Raw genomic sequence first — 21,841 nt, 5'->3', positions numbered from 1 at the left:
CCGCCGAGTCTTTCATCCAGCATCCAACACTTGCACGCAACGGCCAAGGGGGTGGATTGCGCACTGTGGTGGCTCTGTCAACCTCAGAGACCCCCCAAAACAGCCAAACCACCTCCAAGTCACAGAAAGGTGTGTTTTCCTGCAACCACATTATTAATTACAGCATATAACGCACATTTATGAAGATCATTTGAATCATTCAGAGAAAATTCAGCATTGTACTGCAAGACACTAGCATGGCTTTGGATGTGCACAGGACCTCAGAGGCTCAGCCAGGTGTCTGAATTGTGATGGGGACATACAAGGTTGGGCTATGGTGGCAGGATCACTAACACTGTGCTATTGTCGAGTTACCTGCAATGCTTCAAATACCTTGAACCGCATCACAGTTTATGGAGATGATATCATTATTTTTTAGAGAGAATCCATAGGAGACGCAGAGGACTGCACGAAAGACCTGCATTGGGAGCCAGTACTAAAGGTATGTGCTGAAGAAGTTTTTATTCTGAGTACTTTAATTCATATCTGGGATTTTTACAGAGCTGGTAAATTTACTGAGCTGGTATAATTTTTGCTGTGTTTGTTCAATATGTGTCTCTGTTTGTACCCTCAGCGTGCCCTGGGGCAGCTGAGCTTGAGCACAATGCTAACCTGATCAGAGACATGTACCGTTGGGTCCTGAGGATCCCCAGTAAGAACCTCTGCATGAACTTCCAGGAGGTGAGTTCCATCTCAGAGCAACATGTATGCTTTTCAAAATGCTATGGCAGCTTTCTGAGAGAGGGTCTCATTGGCTGGTGCTGAATTTCATTACCCCTTTCCCACCTCATGCAGTATAATGAACGGACTCTCTGTCTACTCTCAGATTTTGGTTGACCTGGCCTCCAAGAACAAAAAGGGACTTTATGAAGCACGCATCCAGGCCACAGTAGGTGGACGACCCCTCACCTTCTACAGCCTGGTGGGGCTAGAGAACGAAGCCTTCTACCGTAGCATGCCCAGGGTAATCGCTTTGGCTCTGGAGGCACTCAAAGCCTAAAGGGCAGGGGGCAGGGGGTTTTGGGCTTTGGGGACACAGCAGCCTTGTATAGTTAGGTGCAGCATGTTTCAGATGCTGCAAACAATGCTGCAGTCAATGCCTTCTCTGTTCCTGAAGAAAACAACCAACCGAACCCCACCTTGCTCATCTGGGAATCATGAGAGCTGCATGTTACCACAGCTCTTGGTTCTTTAGAGTCAACATTACTGAAATATGTAAGGCAATATTTTAAAAATGCCTATTCTGAATGCATGGATCACTAATTTACCAACATGACCACATTAAGATTTGACAAAAAGGGCCATTTTTTGGAAGCAGAACGTACTGAGACATGGTGCTGGCTCACCCACCTTGTGTACCTTGTGTTATAAACTTATGGACCAACTTGTGGAAACCGACAAGAAATTACTATGCTTGTCGAGTAAATTATTTGAAGTGGCTCTTTTTACAAAGGTTGAACCTCTTGTGAAAAAGCAGACTGTATATCTGTAACCTGTTTTCAATTTTGGACATATTTATTTGTATAGAGAAATACATTATAATATTTTTTTAAGAAAACCAATAAAAATCTTATTGCTGTGCTTTGTGAAGACTTGTTTTGGAGGAGTGACACAATGATTTTTTTGTGAGGAGCTCTACCAACCTCTCCTGTAATGTTGTGCCTTCTCCAATTTTCTACTCCTTTAGCTTAACATTGTAATTTGCCTCGGAGAAAAGCATCAGCTAAATGAATAAACGCAAATTTAAATGTACTTCACAACATATTTAATGTGTTCATAACAGAATGTGAAGTAAAAAAGCAGCAGACATTTCAACATTTATTTTAGATTTGTAGACTTTTTTCTACTGAACTGCATTCAGCAAGAATTCCCACCTTACAAATTTGTCAAATGTCTGTCAAGTAATGTCTTCATTGCTTTATTGGAGGTGTTATTTGGGTTGTAACTCAATTGACATCAGAACTGAACTGATTACAGATCATCTTGCTTTTGAGAACAGCACTTCAGCAACCTTGGTAGACATTGGCTCCTTGCAATAGACAGTCTGCGCTATAAAGGCATTTTTACTGCCAGCAGAACTCCGCCCACGGTGTAATATGTTTGATGTACAGGGGAAGGTCACATTGCTGCATTCACAATAAATGTAAATTGCTCATGTGAAGCACCAAAGTCATGTACATGTGCTTGCCTTCCCTTGAGGAGGATCCACAACAGTGTCCAAAGCTATGGTCTTTGTGGAGACTCATTGTGGTCCATTTACAATTGTTTGCAGGGTCAGTTTGTTAGCAACATCTGTCATCGGCTGTCACTCACACACACACTGTTCGAAACCGCTTGTCCCAAGCAGGGTCACAGCGAACCGGAGCCTAACCTGGCAACACAGGGCACAAGGCTGGAGGGGACACACCCAGGATGGGACGCCAGTCTGCCGCAGGGCACCCCAAGGGGGACTCGAACCCTAGACCCACCAGAAAGTAGGCACAGGCCAAACCCCCTGCGCCCCCCTCCACAAACAAACATTCATGTACAATGCCGGAGTAGTGGCTGTGTAAAGGCTTATCTGGGGATGATCGTAAAGTTATGGTGCATGAACATTTACACCATACATGAGCTGGAGAGATCTTGGGCAAAGTGGGTCTGGAAAAGTTGAGTTTTCAGACCCTTCTTGTATGTAGACAGAGTTTCTGCAGTTCTGAGTGCGAGGGGAAGGTCATTCCACCACAACTGAGCCAGAACCGAGAACGTTTTGTGCTTTACTGCACGGCACCACCAAGCGAGCAGAAGTAAACGAGCAAAGGGGTCTGGCTGGGGTGTAGCGGTTGATCAAGTCAATAGCTGGAGCAGTTCTACTGATGCATCTGTAGACAATAACCAGGGTCTTGAATTTGATCTGGGCAGCTATAGGAAGCCAGTGCACAGAAACGAATAGAGGAGATACATGGGAATGCTTTGGCAAATCAAACACAACTCATGCAGCAGAATTCTGTATCAGCCGCAGAGGTTTGATGGTAGTAGCAGGAAGGCCATCAAACATCAGATGGGAAGTCACCATAGCCTGGACAAGTAGTTGGGCAGAGTCAGTTGTGAGGTAGGGACGGATCCTACGAATATTATAGAGGATGTATCTGCAGGACTGGATTGTGACTTCAATGTGCTGAGAGAAAGGCAGATTTGAGTCAATCGTCACTCCCAGACTCTTAGCCAAGGAGGTAGGCAAAATGAGTGAGTTGTCCAATTTGATCGATAGGTCATGACAGGAGGACAGGCCAGCTGGGAGGTGAAGAATCTCTGTTCTGGAGAGGTTGAGTTGTAGCTGGTGATCATACATCCATGAAGAGATGTCCGACAAGCAGGCAACAATGCGTGCGGAGATGTCTGCCGCACCAGGTGGAAAGGAGAGGAAGAGCTGGGTATCATCAGCATAGCAGTGGTATTTGAATCCATGGGAGGCAATGACTGGGCTGACGGAGGAGGTGTAGATCAAAAAGAGAAGAGGACCCAGTACCGAGCCCTGTGGGACACCGGTTGAGAGAGGCAGAGGAGAAGAACGAGAGCTCCTCCAGACCACTTGATAGGATCTGTCAGATAGGTAGGACTCAAACATCTTAGTGCCGCTCCTGTGACTGCTGACTAAGAGAGCTGACTAAAAGAGGAGAGTAGAATCCGGTGGTTGATGGTGTCTAATGCTGCATACAGATTGAGGAGGATGAGGACCAAGGAGAGAGAGGAGGCTCTAGCAGGTTGGAGATTATCAGACAACGCCAGAAGGACTGTCCCAGTGGAGTGACCAACTTTGAAACCAGACTAATATCCATCGAGGAGATGGTTCCAGGTGAGGAAATCAGACAGTTGATATAGGCTGCCCGCTCTAGAGTTTTAAACAGGAAGGAGAGGAGGGAGACCGGTCTGTAGTTTTGGACTGAATTGGGATCCAGGGAGGGTTTCTTTAGCAGAGGTGAAATGAGAGCAGTTTTGAGGGCAGCTGGGAAACAGCCAGAGGGGAGCGAGGAGTTGATGATCTTAGAGATGAAGGTGGAGAGTTGCGGGGAAATGTTCTGTAGGAGTGACGATGGGACTGGATCAAGCTAACAGGTGGTGGCTCTGTGTAATATCAAGAGGTCAGAGATTTCAGATTCAGAGAGTGGCTTGAATTTGAAGAGCATAGCTTTGCAAAGAGGTCCAGCACGAACCAGGCCAGGTGATGCTGAGAACTTGTCAGTGATTGCATTGACTTTGTCTCTGAAAAACAAAGCAAAGTCATCAGCAATGATAGAAGAAGGAGAAGGAGGCAGTGGAGGACACAGAATGGGTGAGAAGGTGGCAAAGAGTCTGTGGTTTTTTAGATGCAGACTATATTTTGTTGTGGTAGAAGGTTTTAGCTGGGGAGACAGCAGAGTGAAAAGTAGCTAAGAGTGACTGGTAGGTATACAGGTCCGAGCGAGTCTTGGATTTTCGCCATCTTCGCTCTGCAGCCCGGAGTTTGGTTACGTTAGCTCGTAACATATCAGTCAGCCATGGGGTGGCACTGGGATGTGCTGGTCTAGAAGACAGTGGACAGAGAGAGTCAAGGGTGGGCGATAGGGCGGAGAGGAAAATGTTAGTGGCATTGTCTGTTGATAGATCCCAGAATTGTGCAGCAGAAGGGAGAGCGGACAGTGTAGCAGAGGCAAAGCAGGAAGGTGAGAGAGATTTTAAGTTGTGGCGGAAGGTGACAACGGGTGCAGAAAGAGGCGAGGAATTAGTGGTGAGGCAGGGTTGAAAGGAAATGAAGAAGTGGTCAGAGACATGCAGTGGAGTGACAGAGGGGACGGGACAGCCACAGTTATGGGAAAATACAAGGTCAAGACAATTGCCTGCTTTGTGAGTAGCAGGGGATTGGGACAGGGAGAGATCGAAGGACTGTAGAAACAACAGAAGGCTGCTTCCATGGATGTCGTCGACTTGCAGGTTGAAGTCACCCAGGACTATACTGAAGATCATGATAAAGTAACAAAATCAGATTTTCATGGTCATACAGCAATTTTTAATCTGTTCTCCATCTATCTTTGGGACTTTTGCCAACAGGATCCTCTGAAACATTTCAACCACTGCCTGAACTCTTGGCACACAGATTTCAAAATAAGCAACTGAAGTAAGTTAGATACTTGAGTTACCATGTTTCTGGTGTGGACCATAAAAGAAGAAAGCACTTTCTTGCCAGATATGTGAGAAAAGTGTACTCAGTATTTTTCTTTAAAGGAATAAAACGAATTTTGGATACTTTCAGACTCATCCTTGTACTTTAGGCACGGTCAGTGTGAATTGTCCAGCAATATCCTGAAAATGTGCTTTTAACTTACGATGGCTGACAAATGACAGCTGCAAAGATTCAACAGGACAAAGCAAATAAGCATATGGCCAGGTGTTGTTAAGGCATGAAGAAGTTTGACACTGGAAATATGGGTGAATCTGTGCTCAAAAGATACATGAAAGGATGGGAACATTGTGAACTGAGGAAAAGCAAGGAAACCAGTGATTCAGAATATTTTCAGATGATTTGCAGAATCATCACAGCTGACAGCCACAGCAATGAGTTGTTCTAGTGTCCGTGGATCAGCTGTCTGTAGCATTGGTGGCAACACGAGGTTTTGTAGGCCAAGCGGTAGAGCTATGACATAACCATTAGTGTCTTCATACATGTCCCAAAGCAACTGTTTGAAATCCAAAATCCTTTTGGTGTGAAATTTCAGGGCTAAGTATTATTTGTATGTCAGCTGAGAGCATAACCAAACTTTTTCAGGAAATGTTTCTTGATAGCTGTCATGCGGAACCGAGGACGCAGGGGCGGCTGGACCCAAGTGCAGGATTGGTCATCAGGAAGCAAGGGATCAGGCAAGTTCTTGTTGTTGGGATGGGCGAAGCGCCGGTCTATCGGTGGTCAGAATGAGAGCGAGGATCCAAGGACGTGGTCAGGGGACAAAGCAAAGGGTCAAAAGCCCGGGAACGGAGACAGGAAGCAAGGGATGAGGAAGAACAAGACATAGCACAGGAGGGACGGTTGTCTCAGAAAGATTCTGCAAGTGTACGGGTGCTGAGGAGGGTCTTTTAAAGGAAAGCGCTCAGTCAGGTGCTTGATTGGTGTCAGGTGCTGTCGTTTGTGGTGCGGGTGTGGACATGACAATAGCACGATAGCCAAGTCATGTGGGGAACAAATATGTGTCTACATATTTTGTTATGGACTTGCAGCACATTTTAGTACTCACCAAATCTAATAATCATTTGGTTATTGTCCACTTGACTCGTAAATGAAATTACCTAATTATGCACACTGCAGCTGCACTGAGACATTCAGTACCCCAACAATGGTATGCCTGTTAAAATATTTATCTGTTACCTCATTAGCAGTGGTATCTCCTGTAGACTCGTGTAAATTGCATATTCTTCTCTTTCAGCATTTGCAAGCAGTCAGTAATTTAAAATCTATTAGAGTTCATTATGGCTTTGTGTCATTTGCTGTAAATATTCAGTACTGGAGCACTTAACTTTTGGTCATGCGTTTTTTTTTTTGCTGGTTGCTGCTGGATAAGTCATGAAGAGTCCTGGAATTTAAAAATGACTGAAGTATATGAGCCCTTAACCAGCTGACCAGCTTCACGTCTCCCTGGTCGTGATTGCTTGCTTCATCCCTCGACCCTGACCTTGACTCTTCAATCCAGCTCCATCTGTCAATTGACCGAAGATTTGCTCATCCCTGACCAAAAGAACCAGCCTAGTCCTTTGCTTTTGAATATACGATCCTGAACTTAGGTCCAGTCTCCTCCGTGTCCTCTGTTTGCCCTGACATATGCCTTATGGACTGCAGTTTGAAGTATGGATTTGAGGAGTCCTTGGTATGTTCATAGACATGTTAAACCATTTGACCGATAGCCTCCTGTTGTGAATGGTTGAAAGTTCAGAGGTGAACCTCCCCCCATCACTTCTGACAGAATTCCTTCTTAATGACATCACCTGCTGTGATTGACAACATCTCCTGCAAATAACTTCATACCACCTACATGCCTACCTTGACAGCCTGTGTTATACACAGGGGTTTTTCTGGTCGAGGTGGTGACCATGCATAAGGAAGCAGAGCATGGAAGTTTGGGATTTCTTATAGTTCTGACTAATGACCAGACCAAAAACACTGCCAACTAAGAACTATCTAGAAAAAAAAATGACACAGGTCAAGAACTATTAAAAAACAGGAAAAACTAACAGAATAACACTATAATACGATTTCAAGTACACTGGCTCCACAGTTTTCCAACACAATTACAAACAGAAGTCTGTAATTTAATTTTTTTTAAGTCACCACTGGTCATAAACAACAAAGGTGTAATAAAACAAAAATCCCTTGTTTTTTACTGTTAGATTCTTTAAAAATTAAAACTAAATTAGATAATAAAATCAAAATATTCTTCATGAGGGGGGTGCGGTGGTGCAGTGGGTTGGACCGCAGTCCTGCTCTCCGGTGGGTCTGGGGTTCGAGTCCCGCTTGGGGTGCCTTGCGATGGACTGGCGTCCTGTCCTGGGTGTGTCCCCTCCCCCTCCAGCCTTACGCCCTGAGTTGCCGGGTTAGGCTCCGGTTCCCTGCGACCCCGTACGGGACAAGCGGTTCTGAAAATGTGTGTGTGTGTGTGTGTGTGTGTGTGTGTGTGTGTGTGTGTGTGTGTGTGTGTGTGTGTGTGTGTATTCTTCATGAAAGCCTGTTCTGTGCCAATTCTTGACTGATTCCTAAGCATGTGCTATATTTATCATCTAATCAATTACTAAGACTGAGAAAGAGCTCAATGAGTAGGCAGGTAGACAGCTGTACAGTACTACTAGTACTACTGCTGTTCATAAAAATAATAATAATAATACACACAATCTTACACAGTAATTAATAAAGGGAACCTTCCATTTCATTATAGTTACATTATGAAGGGCTTCTCAAGAACACGTTACCTTTGTAAGGCAGGGAAAGTCTGTATGTATACAATTATTTTCCATGGCTTCTCCCATTTATCTCAATTTTCTCAGGCACCTCTAAGTGGGGGTATAGTTGTATCTTGAAGTGCTACATTTTGAAATGTACTGCTCACTCCACAAACCCAGCACTTCTGCAGCAGTATGCTGGAAAACATAGCAGAGATCTTCATGTGCCACGTCTCCCTACCTTATTCCATGGCTCTACTGAAAGGCAATGTTCTGTGATAATAGAATCATCTTGTGAAGAAAGTATTCAAAATCATCTTTAAAGGTTAATTTAATAAGTATTTTCATCAGCAGACTGACAACTGTCACATAATTCAGAGAAAAACAGCGGTTATAGCCTCTGTAGGGTGGTGTTTAGGACTACGGTAAAGAAACTAAATGAGACTGTAAAGCTCTCAGGATTTCTGAGCTCTTGTTTTGATACCTATTTATTCATTTGACTGCTGGCAGTAGTGTCCACTAAGGAAGGTTTTATCAATATACAGTCAGCCAGTTTGTCAGGGAATGCAGCTCAAGACAACAGTTCGGAGAGTCCTGTCCTAGTGTGCTTGTCATCACGGAGCAGTTGTGTGGTCGTTGCCCGGGCACCTGTCCCTGTGTCACTTGAACAGCTGCAGTCAATGCAATAATAGTTCCTGTACGGTACAGGAATGGTTTGGCCCTCAGGAGCAGTGCCTGGGCTCCAGGGACAGAAATAAAACTGTGGGCAACAAAGGAAGCTCACATATTTGATTGTCAGTCCTCTGGACGATCCATAAAAATATCATTACGAGACATTCCAAGTGCTGGGCATATTTAGTGTCTTTAGTTCCCTGTGTCTAGTTTCCTTTTAGTTATGTACCTATAAACAATCACTGACTATTGTACTTTGCTTGACCTTCTACAAATTTTTTATTATTATTATTATTATTATTATTAAAAACACAAACGGGATAGTTAGAAATTAAAAGTGGAAGTCATCTCCTTACAATTTGCACAATTCTGTACAATTCTACTATTTTTGGTACAAGAATCATAGTAAAGGTGATAAAAAGAAAAAAGTAAAACTACACAATTACACACACACACACACACACACACACACACACACACACACACACACACACACACACACATTTTCAGAACTGCTTGTCCCATACGGGGTCGCGGGGAACCGGAGCCTACCCGGTAACACAGGGCGTAAGGCCGGAGGGGGAGGGGACACACCCAGGACGGGACGCCAGTCCATCATAAGGCACCCCAAGCGGGACTCGAACCCCCAGAGAGCAGGACTGTGGTCCAACCCACTGCACCACCGCACCCCCAACTACACAATTAATCTTTAAATAATTTTGTCTGTGTTTCTACCCAAATCTGCCAGCTGAAATCATGTGGAGAAGTTGCAAATTTTCTGAGAAGGCCAAATGCATTTTTTTCTCTTTGTTTACAGCTTGGTTTTGGATTTTGGATTTTGCCCTCCATAGCTCTTCTATTTCACTGTGTCACGTATTCTACTTTTTGGATAATATCACTATTACTGGACTTGCATTCTTATTCTACTATTTTACTGTTAAATTATTTGATTATCTCTTAAAATGTATTACCTGTGATGTTAATATAATTGAAAGTAGAAAGGTTTCATGTTCAAATGCTTAAATGGAAGAAGTCTTTGCGCTTACACTTACATTTCTGAAACTTTTTGGAGGTGTATTATCCTTATTTCCTTTAGCTTTATTAATTTAGTAACAATGTTTTGTTGTTGTGGTCTACATCTGAATTTTCTCCTGTAAAACAGTATATACATGATCCAAGGGATGAATTTTTTGAGAATAATTAATCATAATTTGTATGAATGCTGCGGGGGTGCGGTGGTGCAGTGGGTTGGACTGCAGTCCTGCTCTCCGGTGAGTCTGGGGTTCGAGTCCCGCTTGGGGTGCCTTGCGGCGGACTGGCGTCCCGTCCTGGGTGCGTCCCCTTCCCCCTCTGGCCTTACGCCCTGTGTTGCCGGGTAGGCTCCGTGACCCCGTAAGGGACAAGCGGTTCTGAAAATGTGTGTGTGTGTGTGTGTATGAATGCTGGACTCCCCTTTGCAATTCTTGTCCTTGTGTTCTATATGTTATGTTGCTGTTGCAAAGGAGCAAAAAAAAAAGTCGACATTTCACTTATGATTCACCCCCAACGCTGACTGACTCCACCCTGAGCTCCATATGGAATGGAAATTTTCAGTGTGTAGCATAATCTGCGTCCTGGAACGTTCAAGTTTCTATTAAACTCTCACACATTACTCACTGTTCAGTAAGTTTGCTCTTAGCAAAACATTATCATGCTACATGTATGGAAAGATAGAGAGAGAATTTGAAGCATGGAATTCTAGGTCAGAGAAGTAGGGCTTGTGAAGTGCCCTGTGCTTGGCTGTTTTCTCATTGGGTATTACAGATAGAAATATGTAACATGTTTACAGCTGCTTGTCCCCATCCCTCCACAAACTGGCTGGATCCCACCATCTGTACTTGGCTTACGAGAACATGACGGGTGAATAAATGTAACGTGATCTCTTTCTTTTGCCATCCTGGTCGGAATTAACGGGAACTGATGACAAAAATAAAGTAAATGGCCCTTCTGCCTGTTGAGAAATGCATTCCATTGACCGTTGAACACACACACACACCCCTTGCGGTCTCACTTCTGTGGTTCACTGGCCAACAGCTGACAATGTAGCAGTCTGAATGTTAAACCATGGGCCAGGACTCACAAAAATAGCCCCAGACATCAAGACTCCACCATCACCGGACTCCACCCTTTGCCGCTGCTCCCCATTCCTTCCTCAGCCAGATCTGAGCAAAAAAGGGAGAAGAGGGAACTGAGACAACCAGAAACTTTGTTCTGGACAGAAGACACATGAGATCACTCTGCTCTCCCCTGGCATCTCTCCACACCTTTGTCCTATTTGTTTGTCTGCCTGCAGGTAAGTGGCTTCTGACTGGGTAGCCTTTGTGTAAGTAAGGATGACTGTGCTGATCAACTGATTACCAAGGAATGAGGATGCGTATCTTAGCCCAGGGGTCTACATGTTTCCCTGCTAGCCTTTCTTGAACGTGATGTGAGCATTGCCATGAGTCATTCTTGGTGCCCCGAGTCTTCCTATTGAGACAAGTGTTCATTGAATCCCTAGTGTAACACACTATTCACTCTCAGTAGATGGATGGAAGAATTCATGCATTTTACAATGTTGAACTACGTGCAACTATTTACCCATTTATACAGCTTGGTCATTTTTTAATGGAGCAATTTAGGGTAAGTAGCTTGCTCAAGGGTACTAGAGCAGTAGATAAGATTCAAATCAGCAACCTTCAGATTCAACGGTATCAATTCTAACCACCATATTTTCAGCTGAGCAAACTAAGAGAGCTCCGTGAAGTTGGCCCCCCTACAAACGGCACAAATGTGCTGTGTGTACAGGACACTGGAAACATTACAGTGCATTTGACCATGTTTTCAGTTCTGTTGTTCATTTAAAAAAAGTAAAAAAACTCAACGTTAACAGTTGTGTTGTTTTTTCCCCACTCGTTGTGTTGGCCTGGGTGAGTAAATTCTGTCCATTGAACAGCAGCAGTTTTTCCCTCGTCTTCGAGCACAACATTTAGCTGACGGTTTTTCTCCAAAATGACTTACAATGCTACAATCATAATTATTACATGCTTACAATCATTTACACAGCTGGGTAATTTTACTGGAGTAATTCAGAGTAAGTACCTTGCTCAAGGGTACTACAGCCAGAGGTAGGGATCAAACCTGCAACCTTTGGGTCCAAAGGCAGCAGCTCCAACTACTATACTACCTGCTATCCCCCCAACATGGACTGCTGAGTGAAGTGGGAGGGACAGGAGCAGGTAAAAGGCAGTAGTATTATACGGACTACAAGTCATGTACATGTTATGGATATTATTGCCAGAAATAACGTGTCATATAGTCACTACTATCTGAGATACAGCAGTGATGACACGTGTAATATATACCTTAATATTTAAAAAGTAAAAGAGACAGGACGGTGGTTTGAACGGCACAAATCGACACAAACGTACAAGCCCGAATTTGAGTTCCCGGGGCATTGTAGGGGGGCTGGAGTGATGTCACTTGCGAAACAAAAAAAATGTTAACATCTCAAAAACTGCAATGGCACACATTCTAATTTTTATGGCACAAAACATCACAAATGTAGCACTAACGAATCATAAGGTTTATTTTATTTGTGCTGTTTGTAGGGGGGGGGGGGCAACTTCATTAAAGCGCTATTTCTAAGTACTTGGCTATTTTTCAAAGAAATGCGCAGACCACATTTATGCATAATTAACAGTCCATTCATTACTAAAACACCAAACAGCTAGTGAAACACTTGTGACTGTTATATAAGAAATAACAGTAAAAATATCTGACTTTTCATATCCATAATACCTTGTGATTCTCTTTATTCATTGGATGCTGCCCAGTACATTTAACTAGGTAACCAAAAACCCTGGGGATTACAGTGACCCTCTGGAACTGCTTCTTCAGGAAAGCCCTGGTAAGGGCTCAGAGGTCAGAGGGCACAGCAATCCTTTCGTATCTCATTCCAGGCATGCTGGGCATGAACCTTGAGGGTCCTCTCCTGAAGGAGCTGATGAACGGTTACAGCAAGAACATCCGACCTGTGAAGAATAGCAATGATGTCCTTCAGGTCAAGTTCAAGCTGACCTTGACCAACCTCATTTCCCTGGTGAGGCGAGTGTTCCTGTGTAGTGTGGCATTCCGTGTTCAGATACTCTCAACACCTGGTCACTGGCTTATCTTCTTAATTCTCAGTTTTTTGTTGTGAGATATACAGCAGTTTACTCCAACATATCATTACTCATTGGTTTTATTGCTTGCACATATGGCCCAAATTAGTCAGTTTTCTTCAAACGAGTCTTGTGCTCACTTGCAGAATGAGCGAGAAGAGGCCCTTACCACCAGTGTCTGGACTGAACTGGTAGGCTTTATAATGAAAGAGCAGTGATTTTGAAAAGTGCTCTATTGAGTGTGAGACAAATGTGTGGTGACAATTAACCCCCTGTGTTCAGTATGGGGTTGGTAGTTTAGCAGACTCAAGCAGAACAACACATAATTCAATGATATATTTACAAAAACTAAAAACTGTGTGCAAATATATGTCATACTTCTGCTATTCTTTTTCTTCTGCATATGGCACTAATATTTATTCATATGAACAAGATTTTCATGTATACCAACTTTAACCAATTTGATGTTCTCCTGCAATTTCTAGCAATGGTGTGACTATCGGCTGAAGTGGGATCACATGCCAGCGTACGAGAACATTACTTGCTTGCGTGTGCCCTCAAAAAGCATCTGGCTACCAGACATTGTCCTTGAGAACAAGTGAGTTTGCTGACCCTGTAAAGTGCAGTTGAAACTAGGTAGTTTAGATTTAGAAACTGAAGTTGACATTGTCTTGATTATCGTAAAATTTCAGCTTGCTGCGGGAGGGGTTCCACGTCATTTTATTTATAACGCGAATAGAGGAAGTACACAGTGAGATTTATCTCATGTTTACCACGGATAATGCATGCTCAGTTTTTTTTGATGGATTTGGTGATGGGTGATGCAGTAACACAGTGGGTAATGCTGGTTTCTCAACGTTCCTTGGCTGTGGGATCTGTTGTGGGTTTGAATCTGTGTCAGTCTTTCTGGAGTTTGCTTGTTGTCCTGTGTTTGTGTGGGTTTTCTACAGGGACTCTGGTTTCCTCACATGGTCTGAAGACATGTTTCATGTGGACTGGTGATGCTAAATTGTCTGTAGTGAGTGAGTGGGTGAGTGCGTGACAGTGATTGCCCTGAGGTGGGCTGCTGTCCAGCCTAGGGTGTACCCTGCCTCATGCCCTATACATGTGTGGAATAAGCTCTGGATCACTGCGAACCCACACTGGAGAAGTTATTATTCATGATGAATGAATAGATTTGGTGATGAAGTTGTTGTCACCAGCAGTGGGCCTCTTTGTTCTGTAGTGTCGACGGGAACTTTGAAATCGCACTTTACACCAATGCCCTGGTCAACTCCTCGGGCTGCATCCAATGGTTGCCCCCTGCCATCTATCGCAGTGCCTGCTCCATCACAGTCAGCTACTTTCCCTTTGACTGGCAGAACTGTTCCATGGTGTTCCGGTGAGGCTCAGTCACAACCTGGTCAATCAGATACAAAAACAGGTACTCCTTAGTCCACCATTAACACTTAAGTCTCTTCCACATGGCGGCATTTTCTGGATCAGCTCCCACACCTACAGCGCCAATGACATTGATCTCATTCTCACCTCTGAGAAGGACCAGACTATCGAGTGGATTGTTATTGACCCTGAGGCCTTTACAGGTGGGGACTGTTTCTGCTCCATTAGTGCCACCACGTGAGCAAGCAGTGGCAAGCCCACATAGTGACATTGCCAGTGTCCCTCTTCTTTCACCAGAGAATGGAGAGTGGGCCATAAAGCACAGGCCTGCCAAGAAGCTCATCCACATGGAGTATAGTATGGATGAGCTGGAGTACCAGGAACTGGTATTCTTCCTGATCATCCAGAGGAAACCACTGTTCTACATCATCAACATCATTGTGCCATGTGTGCTGATCTCCTCGCTGGGGTTGCTGGTCTACTACCTGCCTGCCAAAGGTACAGTCGGCATCTCTGTGCGTTTGTCCAGTCTTCTGAAAGAGGAGCCATACTGGAAATCAGTTTCTGGTTCAAGTGTTAGTCATACAATGTTACAGAATTGCAAAGACATTTCATGCGTAACCTGAAATTACAAAACAATTCACTATTTCTTATTTAAAATCCACAAACATTCTATACGGACTCATAAGTACACACACGGCACGCAATATTTTTTTCCAAATCGCAGCAACGAGTGATTTCACACGGTAATTTGGATATATTTGTACATTGTTGGTTATGACCCCAACAGCTGGAGGGCAGAAATGTACGATGTCCATTGCAACTCTCCTGGCACAGACAGTGTTCCTCTTCCTTATTGCCAAAAAAGTTCCTGAGACCTCACAGTCTGTGCCGCTTATTGGCAAGTAAGGCCTCCTCTTTCCTTCTATCTCTACAAGTATTTTTGAGTCAGCTATTCAGAACTGATTTCTACTTTATATTCGCCAATATGACTGATTTTACTTCCAGTTACATGTTGTGCTTATGTTTCATACCACTGTTGCCTTACTACGGATTTTGGAACATGCTACTTTTCATGACTGTGATTTCTGTTGCAGATACCTAATGTTTGTCATGTCAGTGACCACCACTGTAGTGATGAACTGTGTAATTGTACTCAACGTTTCTCTGAGGACTCCCAACACCCACCTGATGACAGACAAAGTCCGGAAGGTGCCTTGCCTGTTCTTCTTTTGCACAGTCTTCACCTCACCATTTCAAATAAATGAAGGGACGTCTCTTTTATTTAGATTTTATTTGATCGTGTAAATATTAAGGGGGGGCACGGTGGCACAGCGGGTTTGGATGGGACCTGCTCTATGATAGGTCTGGGGTTCGAGTCCTGCTTGGGATTCCTTGCAATGGACTGGCGTCTCGTCCTGGGTGTGTCTCCTCCCCCTCCAGCCTTGCGCCCTGGGTTACTGCGTTAGGCTCTGGCTTGCCGCGACCCCGCTTGGGACAAGCGGTTTCAGTCAATGTGTGTGTTGGAGATGATATCTTTTTATTTTCAGTAACTTAAAATAAGTTTTAATTTTAGATTAGTTTGAAGTTGGGGGGCGCGGTGGCCCAGTGGGTTGGGCCGGGTCCTGCTTTCCGGTGGGTCTGGGATTCACGTCCTGCTTGGAGTGCCTTGCGACGGACTGGTGTCCCGTCCCGGGTGTGTCACCGCCCCCTCCAGCCTTACGCCCTGTGCTGCCGGGTTAGGCTCCGGCTCCCCTCGACCCCGTATGTGTGTGTGTGTGTGTGTAGTCTGAAGTCTAAAAATGCGTTACACTATGATGAAGTGGTGTCACATCCAGGATGCACCTCACTCAGCCCTGTGTTGGGCAAGGCTGGTTCTTAGAATTTCCCTGTGTTCTGTGTGCACCAGATCTTGCTTAACGTACTGCCAAAGATGCTCCACATGCGGATGCGACCCTGGACCCCCCCAGAGTGCAGCGGCTCCCTCCCATTTAGTCGCCGGCGCAGCTCACTCAGATTTATCGCCAAAGCGGATGAGTATGTCCTGAAGTCAGCTCGCTCCGAGCTCATGTTCACCAGGCTGAGGGAGAGGGCTGGTCTTGCCAGTGCTATGCTGGAGAAGATAAGTGAGTCTATTTTACCTCTACCTTCCCTCTTTGTTCAGTTCTTCTTTTCTCCTTGCTTGCAGCTTTTGTCTCTTTCTTGTTTCATGTTCCATTCTCTTGATATGTCACTCTCTACTACGGGCCATATCCCGGTGGTTGGGAAACCCTGACCGTGCAGGGAACGGCCTTGAAGTGGGCCAGGAACAGGACGTGGCTGCCAGTCTGGCCCACGCATCTCCAGAGGTGCAGCAATGTGTGACTTCCTGCAAACACATCGCCGAGAGCACCCGGGAGCAGAGCTGCTTTCAGAGTGTGAGTACCGCCAACCCTTTGAGACACAGCTCTTGTCCTCCAGTCCGCCATAGTCCATGCTACGTAGGGCCATCCGGTCCTTTCCTTTCCCGATTCTGACTAGCTCGTTTTCCACCCTCAGGAGAATCAGGAGTGGTTCCTGGTGGCTCGGGTCATTGACAGAGTGTGCTTCATAGTCATGGCACTGCTATTCGTCTTGGGGACTGTAAGCATCTTCCTCATGGGACACTTCAACCAAGCCCCTCCGCTGCCCTTTCCCGGGGACCCGAAAAAATACTTGCCAGAATGAATGAATGAAGACATGCGAGTGAGACATTTGCAGATATTTACGTACATTTGTGAAACTTCTGGAGTATAGCCCCTCAACTTATGGGCTGTGGGCCAGTTATAACACGACGGGACTGCTGCTGGCCAAAGAATGTGGGACTTGTGGTATGCTGTGTTCTTGTGATCTTTGTGGATGTTCGGCGTCGTGATCTGACTGAAACAGGGAACATATTCACCTTCTCTCTGCTCAGTTAGTGCTGGGTGTTGCGGGATTTTAAATCTGTATTCACAGAGCATGTTTCTGCTTTTAATAATGATCTTTTTGGAACAATCATAACTAATGTTCTCTCATGTTTTTATTCAAGAAGCCAGTTTCCCGAATCTCTTATGTAATGACCAAAGCATATAGCTTCTCCATTCAGGGCTGTTCCATTCCATTTAGAGATTCACAAAATAAATAAAACATGACCTAACTGCATACAACAACACTTATCTGAAAAAACTAGAAGGATCCTTGCTGCCAAATGATTCACATTAAAATTCACTTGTTAATTGATCTGTGCATCAAATTTGCTTATGTTGGTGTGATTCACAGCTGCAACATTGTTTAGATTCAAAGCATACTTTGCTCTGTCTCAGCAAACAGAACGAATAAGAGGTAGGATTCACACACACAACTTGAGTCCGCCCTCAGCCGTGCTCCTGGAAAGAACACAATGATTGAGTAAAGTTAGAGGTTTTTAGTTAATTTCTAGGAGCTGGTTGCAGGTTTGAATCCCACCTCCTGCTGTAGAATCATTGAGTAAGATACTTACTGTAAATTGACGCAGTAAAAATGACCCTGCTATGTAAATGGGTAAATAACTGTAAATTAGCTCTCTATGTTGCTGGTAGCGTAGTGGTTACAGCTGCTGCCTTTAGACCCAAAGAGTGCAGGTTTGAATCATCCCTTACCTCTGCTTGCTTTCACACCCTTTGTCTCTAACAGAGAGATCTGCACGAAAGCCTTTAAACTTTCTGTTGCCATCCTCACACCAGTCTACTCAAAATATAACGTTGTCCTTCTTCTCCACCACTTCCTAAATTCCCTCCGAAACCCAGCTTCTGACGGCATCTGACTATTCAATTTCCAGTAACCTCTCCCTCTCTTTTGGTCCTCCCATCCCATAAATGTCTGGACCATTGCATGGTCCACTCCCCACATCGGTGTTACTACACACCCATGAAGCATCACCTCCAAAGAGTCAAACACCTAATGAAATCTAGCTAAATGCCCATATGCTTTCCACCATGTAGCGCCACTGCAGATCCAAACCACTTACTGCCCACATCTACAAGGCCACACACACACACACACACACACACACACACACACACACACACACACACACACACACACACACACACACACACACACACACACACACACACACACACACACACACACACACACCTCTCTCTCTCTCTCTCTGGTCCTTTAGCTCCCTTTGCTTATCCGGGTGACACATTAAATCTCCTCCCATGACCACTGGCCTTCCCATGCATGACTTTTCCAGTATTTCATACCAAAATAATTGTATGCTAATGTAATGTATGTATATTAATTTTTTACATCATAACCTGTACTATTTGTGATTCTTTCGCATGAAAAACAAGAAGTTCTTTTTCAATGCAATCCTGGGTGTTTGAAAGTTTTTTTTTTTTTTTTTTTTTTTTAGTGGAGAAAATTGCTGAAACTGTAAGAACACACACGCTGTCTGAAACTGCTTGTCCCATACGGGGGTCGTAGGGAGCCGCATCCTAACCCGGCAACACAGGGCGTAAGGCTGGAGGGGGAGGGGTAACACCCAGGATGGGACGCCAGTCCATCACAAGGCACCCCAAGCGGGACTCGAACCCCAGACCCACAGGAGAGCAGGACCCGGCCCAACCCACTGTGCCAAACACTCGCTCTCACAACCTCAGGAACAACTGCAGTTCTTACAATCATCCACAAGAGGGTACCATACACGTGAAGTTATTTTTCCAGGTCAGCAGTCTTTCAATAATAGCCTTGTCTTTTGCTCCAAGGCCATTCTAGAGTTTTCTCAGGTAAATCTAAAATGTAAACTTACATTTCTGCTCTTTTAACAGTCCTCAATGGTCACATGTGACAGTGAGCAAAGCAGTTATGGGTGTGCAGAAGCCTTTTCGGTCCCAGTCTCTCCAGTTCTTTTTTCTGCACAGTTAAAGTTTTTTGTACTGAATAAATGAATGAATGAATGAATGAATGAATGAATGAATTGATAGTAATAGAACTTAGCAGTAACTTGAGTGAAGCATGGGTGGGTGATGGCAGGCATACTTCAAGTTGCCCCTGCTGCATTTATGGAAAAAAACGTTTTTGGTTATTCCCATGTCATGACATCATCCGAGCCGGTAATTTGTACACGGAAATTGACTTCTAGTATTTTGTAATCATGATACCTGGAGCTGTTAGCTGCCAGTTTTTTTTTCATTTACCATACTTCTTTACCAAATACTTGAGAGCACCATGCCAAACACCCTTCAGAATCCAGGAATTATTTGTCAAAAGTTGTCCTTACCGATGAACTCCTATCCTGAGTTTTACGTAAATGTCTGACTGAAGTCCTGTAACGATCCTGAAATGGCTATGCGATCATCAGCTTTTCATGCACTGTCAGCATATTCCTTCCTGGAAACAACTGATATTATCTATGAGAAAAACTGGTGTCAAAAAAAGATAAAACTTGACTGAGATGCTAAAGGTCAAAATCAGAGTGACGGAGGTTTTGCGCTGCGAGGGCACATGTGCTGAAAGTGCGAAGTGCTCGCTGTTCAGTTCCAGCTCTCGGTGACCACTCACCTCATTTTCTAGGTAAGGGAAAATGAAAGTGGGTTACCATTACCTTCTCGTGGGCATGTATGCTGGGCGCAACATGGGGAGAAACGCGCAAACCCCAGCACCTTGAGGACGACTCAAACCCGTGCCCACCAGACAGCTCAAGAGCAGCGTTCCCTGCTGCACCGCCATGTTGCTGCACCGTCACTAGAACGTGGAAAAAGTCCCGGAAAAGACTTGTCAGTCCTGCTGCAGGCCGCCATTCTTTGCACACATGTTGCTAATGTCAAGAGCCTATTATCGTTCTCTGCTAGGCGTTCGTGGAAACATGGCTGCCGTGGCCATGAGCCGGAGAACACATTCCACACAGCACATGAAGCACAGGAGAGATGGTGAAACTAAATGACATGAATATTACCTGTTAAAGTGCAAAACAGCTACAAGCAGGCATTTGGGTTAGAGGAAGTGCGTTGCTCCTCGCTCCTGAAAGGGCCGTCATCATGCAAGGTACCTTTTTCCAGGGAAAGTGGCACAGAACGCACATTTCGTGAGCCCAGCCTTGAGGCTCCGCTTGGGAGGGCAGCCCAGACGAGTGAAGCGTTCCCAAACAGCCACTAATTTGTTCATATTGCTCCCGCCTGACTCTCATCTGTCCAGTGTCTCAGGGCTCTTCTCAGCTATTCAGATGGTTTTGGCGCAGAGACGTCTCCTTGGCACAGTGACGTGAAGGGCAGGCAGCCAGGCCGCTGGCCAAGCGCTGGCCATGGGTGAGATGACTCGGCGTGGAACAAAGTTCCTGCGTGATTCCCTCTGAAAGGCACATTCAAACCTCTAGAATATTCAGCTGTGTGTTTGTGCACCTCTGTTCTCTCGTTGATGTCCTTCAGTGACAGGACGTTATTTTGTTACATAGCCCAAGGGAAGTCCATTCACATACAGCAGAACATCTGGGATGAAACGTGAACTTAAAAAGCATCTGTGTGCAGAGTTCTACAGTGCACTTTTTTCAGCAATGAAGGATTTTTTTCCACAAGGCAACCCAAGATGATAAAACTGGTATCTGTACACTGGACACACCACCCTCATTGAAAAAGTCTCAGAGGTTCTTTGCCTGTTCAGTGTTCCGATTGTTACGTGTCTTACTTCATATCTTGCGCTCTGTTTTCAGGGGTGATTATGAATGGGTATTATGAAATGCCGAAGAAATCATAGTGATGGCACAGAAGATGCCGGAAGACTCTCACCTGGCAGGTGCATGTTTCTGTGTACTACGTCATTAGTGTTAAAAATACAAAGATTTGCAAATATCTCTAGATCTTATCTGCACCCATCCAAGGTACCTAACCTGTTTGTTGCAGTGCATGTAGGACCTGGAAGTTCTCACAAAATCAAGGACTAAGCCTATACGAATGAATAATGGTAAATTCATTGGCAAGTTTATCAGCAGGTTGTGGAGTGTGTAAGGTGCATTACAGGGGTGCTTAAGTCCAGTTGAAAGGTAGACCTAAACAGTTACAACACTTACAAATGTGCTAAATTCATGCCTGCAGCAAAAAGGGGATGATAAAAAACCCTCTAATCTGATAATTCTGTCTGCAGGACCATTAACTGGGGGAGCTGGTAGTATAGCAGTTTGAGCTACTGCCTTTAGACCCCATGGTCACAAGTTCAAATCTCACCTCCAGTTGTAGTACCCCTCAGCAAGGTGTTTACCCAAAACTGCTCCAGTAAAAATGAAGGAGCCCATTGTTTGCCCCAAATTACCTTTAGAGAAAAGAATCAGATAAATGAATAATTGTAACTGAGCACTTTGGGACACATGGAAATTTCTTAATATCTGCACAACAGTACATAGAGTACTTACAAAAGTGAACTCAAGATGTAAATTCACTTTTTTGCATTATGATGGGCTGTGGGCCTACACATTCATTCACAGAGAGCGCTGGTAATTTCCACCATAGGTACTTCTGGTTCAGGACAGAATACATCCCTGCTAAGTGTCCTGGGTCCTACTGCAAGTAGCTCAGTGCCATGGCTTGACTCACACCTTTGAAATGAGAAAGAGGAGCTTATACATGCTCACAAACACATACACAATCTTAAACAAA

The 21,841-nt window shown here is 44.6% G+C and overlaps 1 protein-coding gene across 1 annotated transcript; it reads left to right on the top strand.

Annotated features, from left to right (window-relative positions):
- The first annotated feature begins 5,840 nt into the window (after positions 1 to 5,840).
- chrng (cholinergic receptor, nicotinic, gamma) lies at positions 5,841 to 17,017 on the top strand. Its single transcript, XM_018753219.2, has 12 exons — positions 5,841 to 5,986; positions 12,565 to 12,766; positions 12,974 to 13,018; positions 13,313 to 13,425; positions 14,053 to 14,208; positions 14,313 to 14,410; positions 14,505 to 14,705; positions 14,998 to 15,112; positions 15,305 to 15,419; positions 16,117 to 16,333; positions 16,491 to 16,624; positions 16,746 to 17,017. The coding sequence occupies exons 1-12, from the start codon at positions 5,841 to 5,843 to the stop codon at positions 16,911 to 16,913; spliced, it is 1,710 nt and encodes a 569-aa protein (XP_018608735.1). The 3' UTR covers positions 16,914 to 17,017.
- Positions 17,018 to 21,841: the final 4,824 nt, after the last annotated feature.

This window comes from Scleropages formosus, chromosome 3 (genome assembly GCF_900964775.1).
Source record: "Scleropages formosus chromosome 3, fSclFor1.1, whole genome shotgun sequence".
Lineage (NCBI taxonomy): Eukaryota > Metazoa > Chordata > Actinopteri > Osteoglossiformes > Osteoglossidae > Scleropages > Scleropages formosus.
This window is presented reverse-complemented; position numbering and strand designations above follow the sequence as displayed.

Excerpts from the sequence above, each read along its gene's own strand:
- chrng (XM_018753219.2), top strand. The coding sequence starts at position 5,841 with ATGCGGAACCGAGGACGCAGGGGCGGCTGGACCCAAGTGCAGGATTGG. Across the intron at positions 13,426-14,052 it reads GACATTGTCCTTGAGAACAA|TGTCGACGGGAACTTTGAAA; the intron begins GTGAGTTTGCTG and ends TTTGTTCTGTAG. Across the intron at positions 14,209-14,312 it reads AACTGTTCCATGGTGTTCCG|CTCCCACACCTACAGCGCCA; the intron begins GTGAGGCTCAGT and ends TTTCTGGATCAG.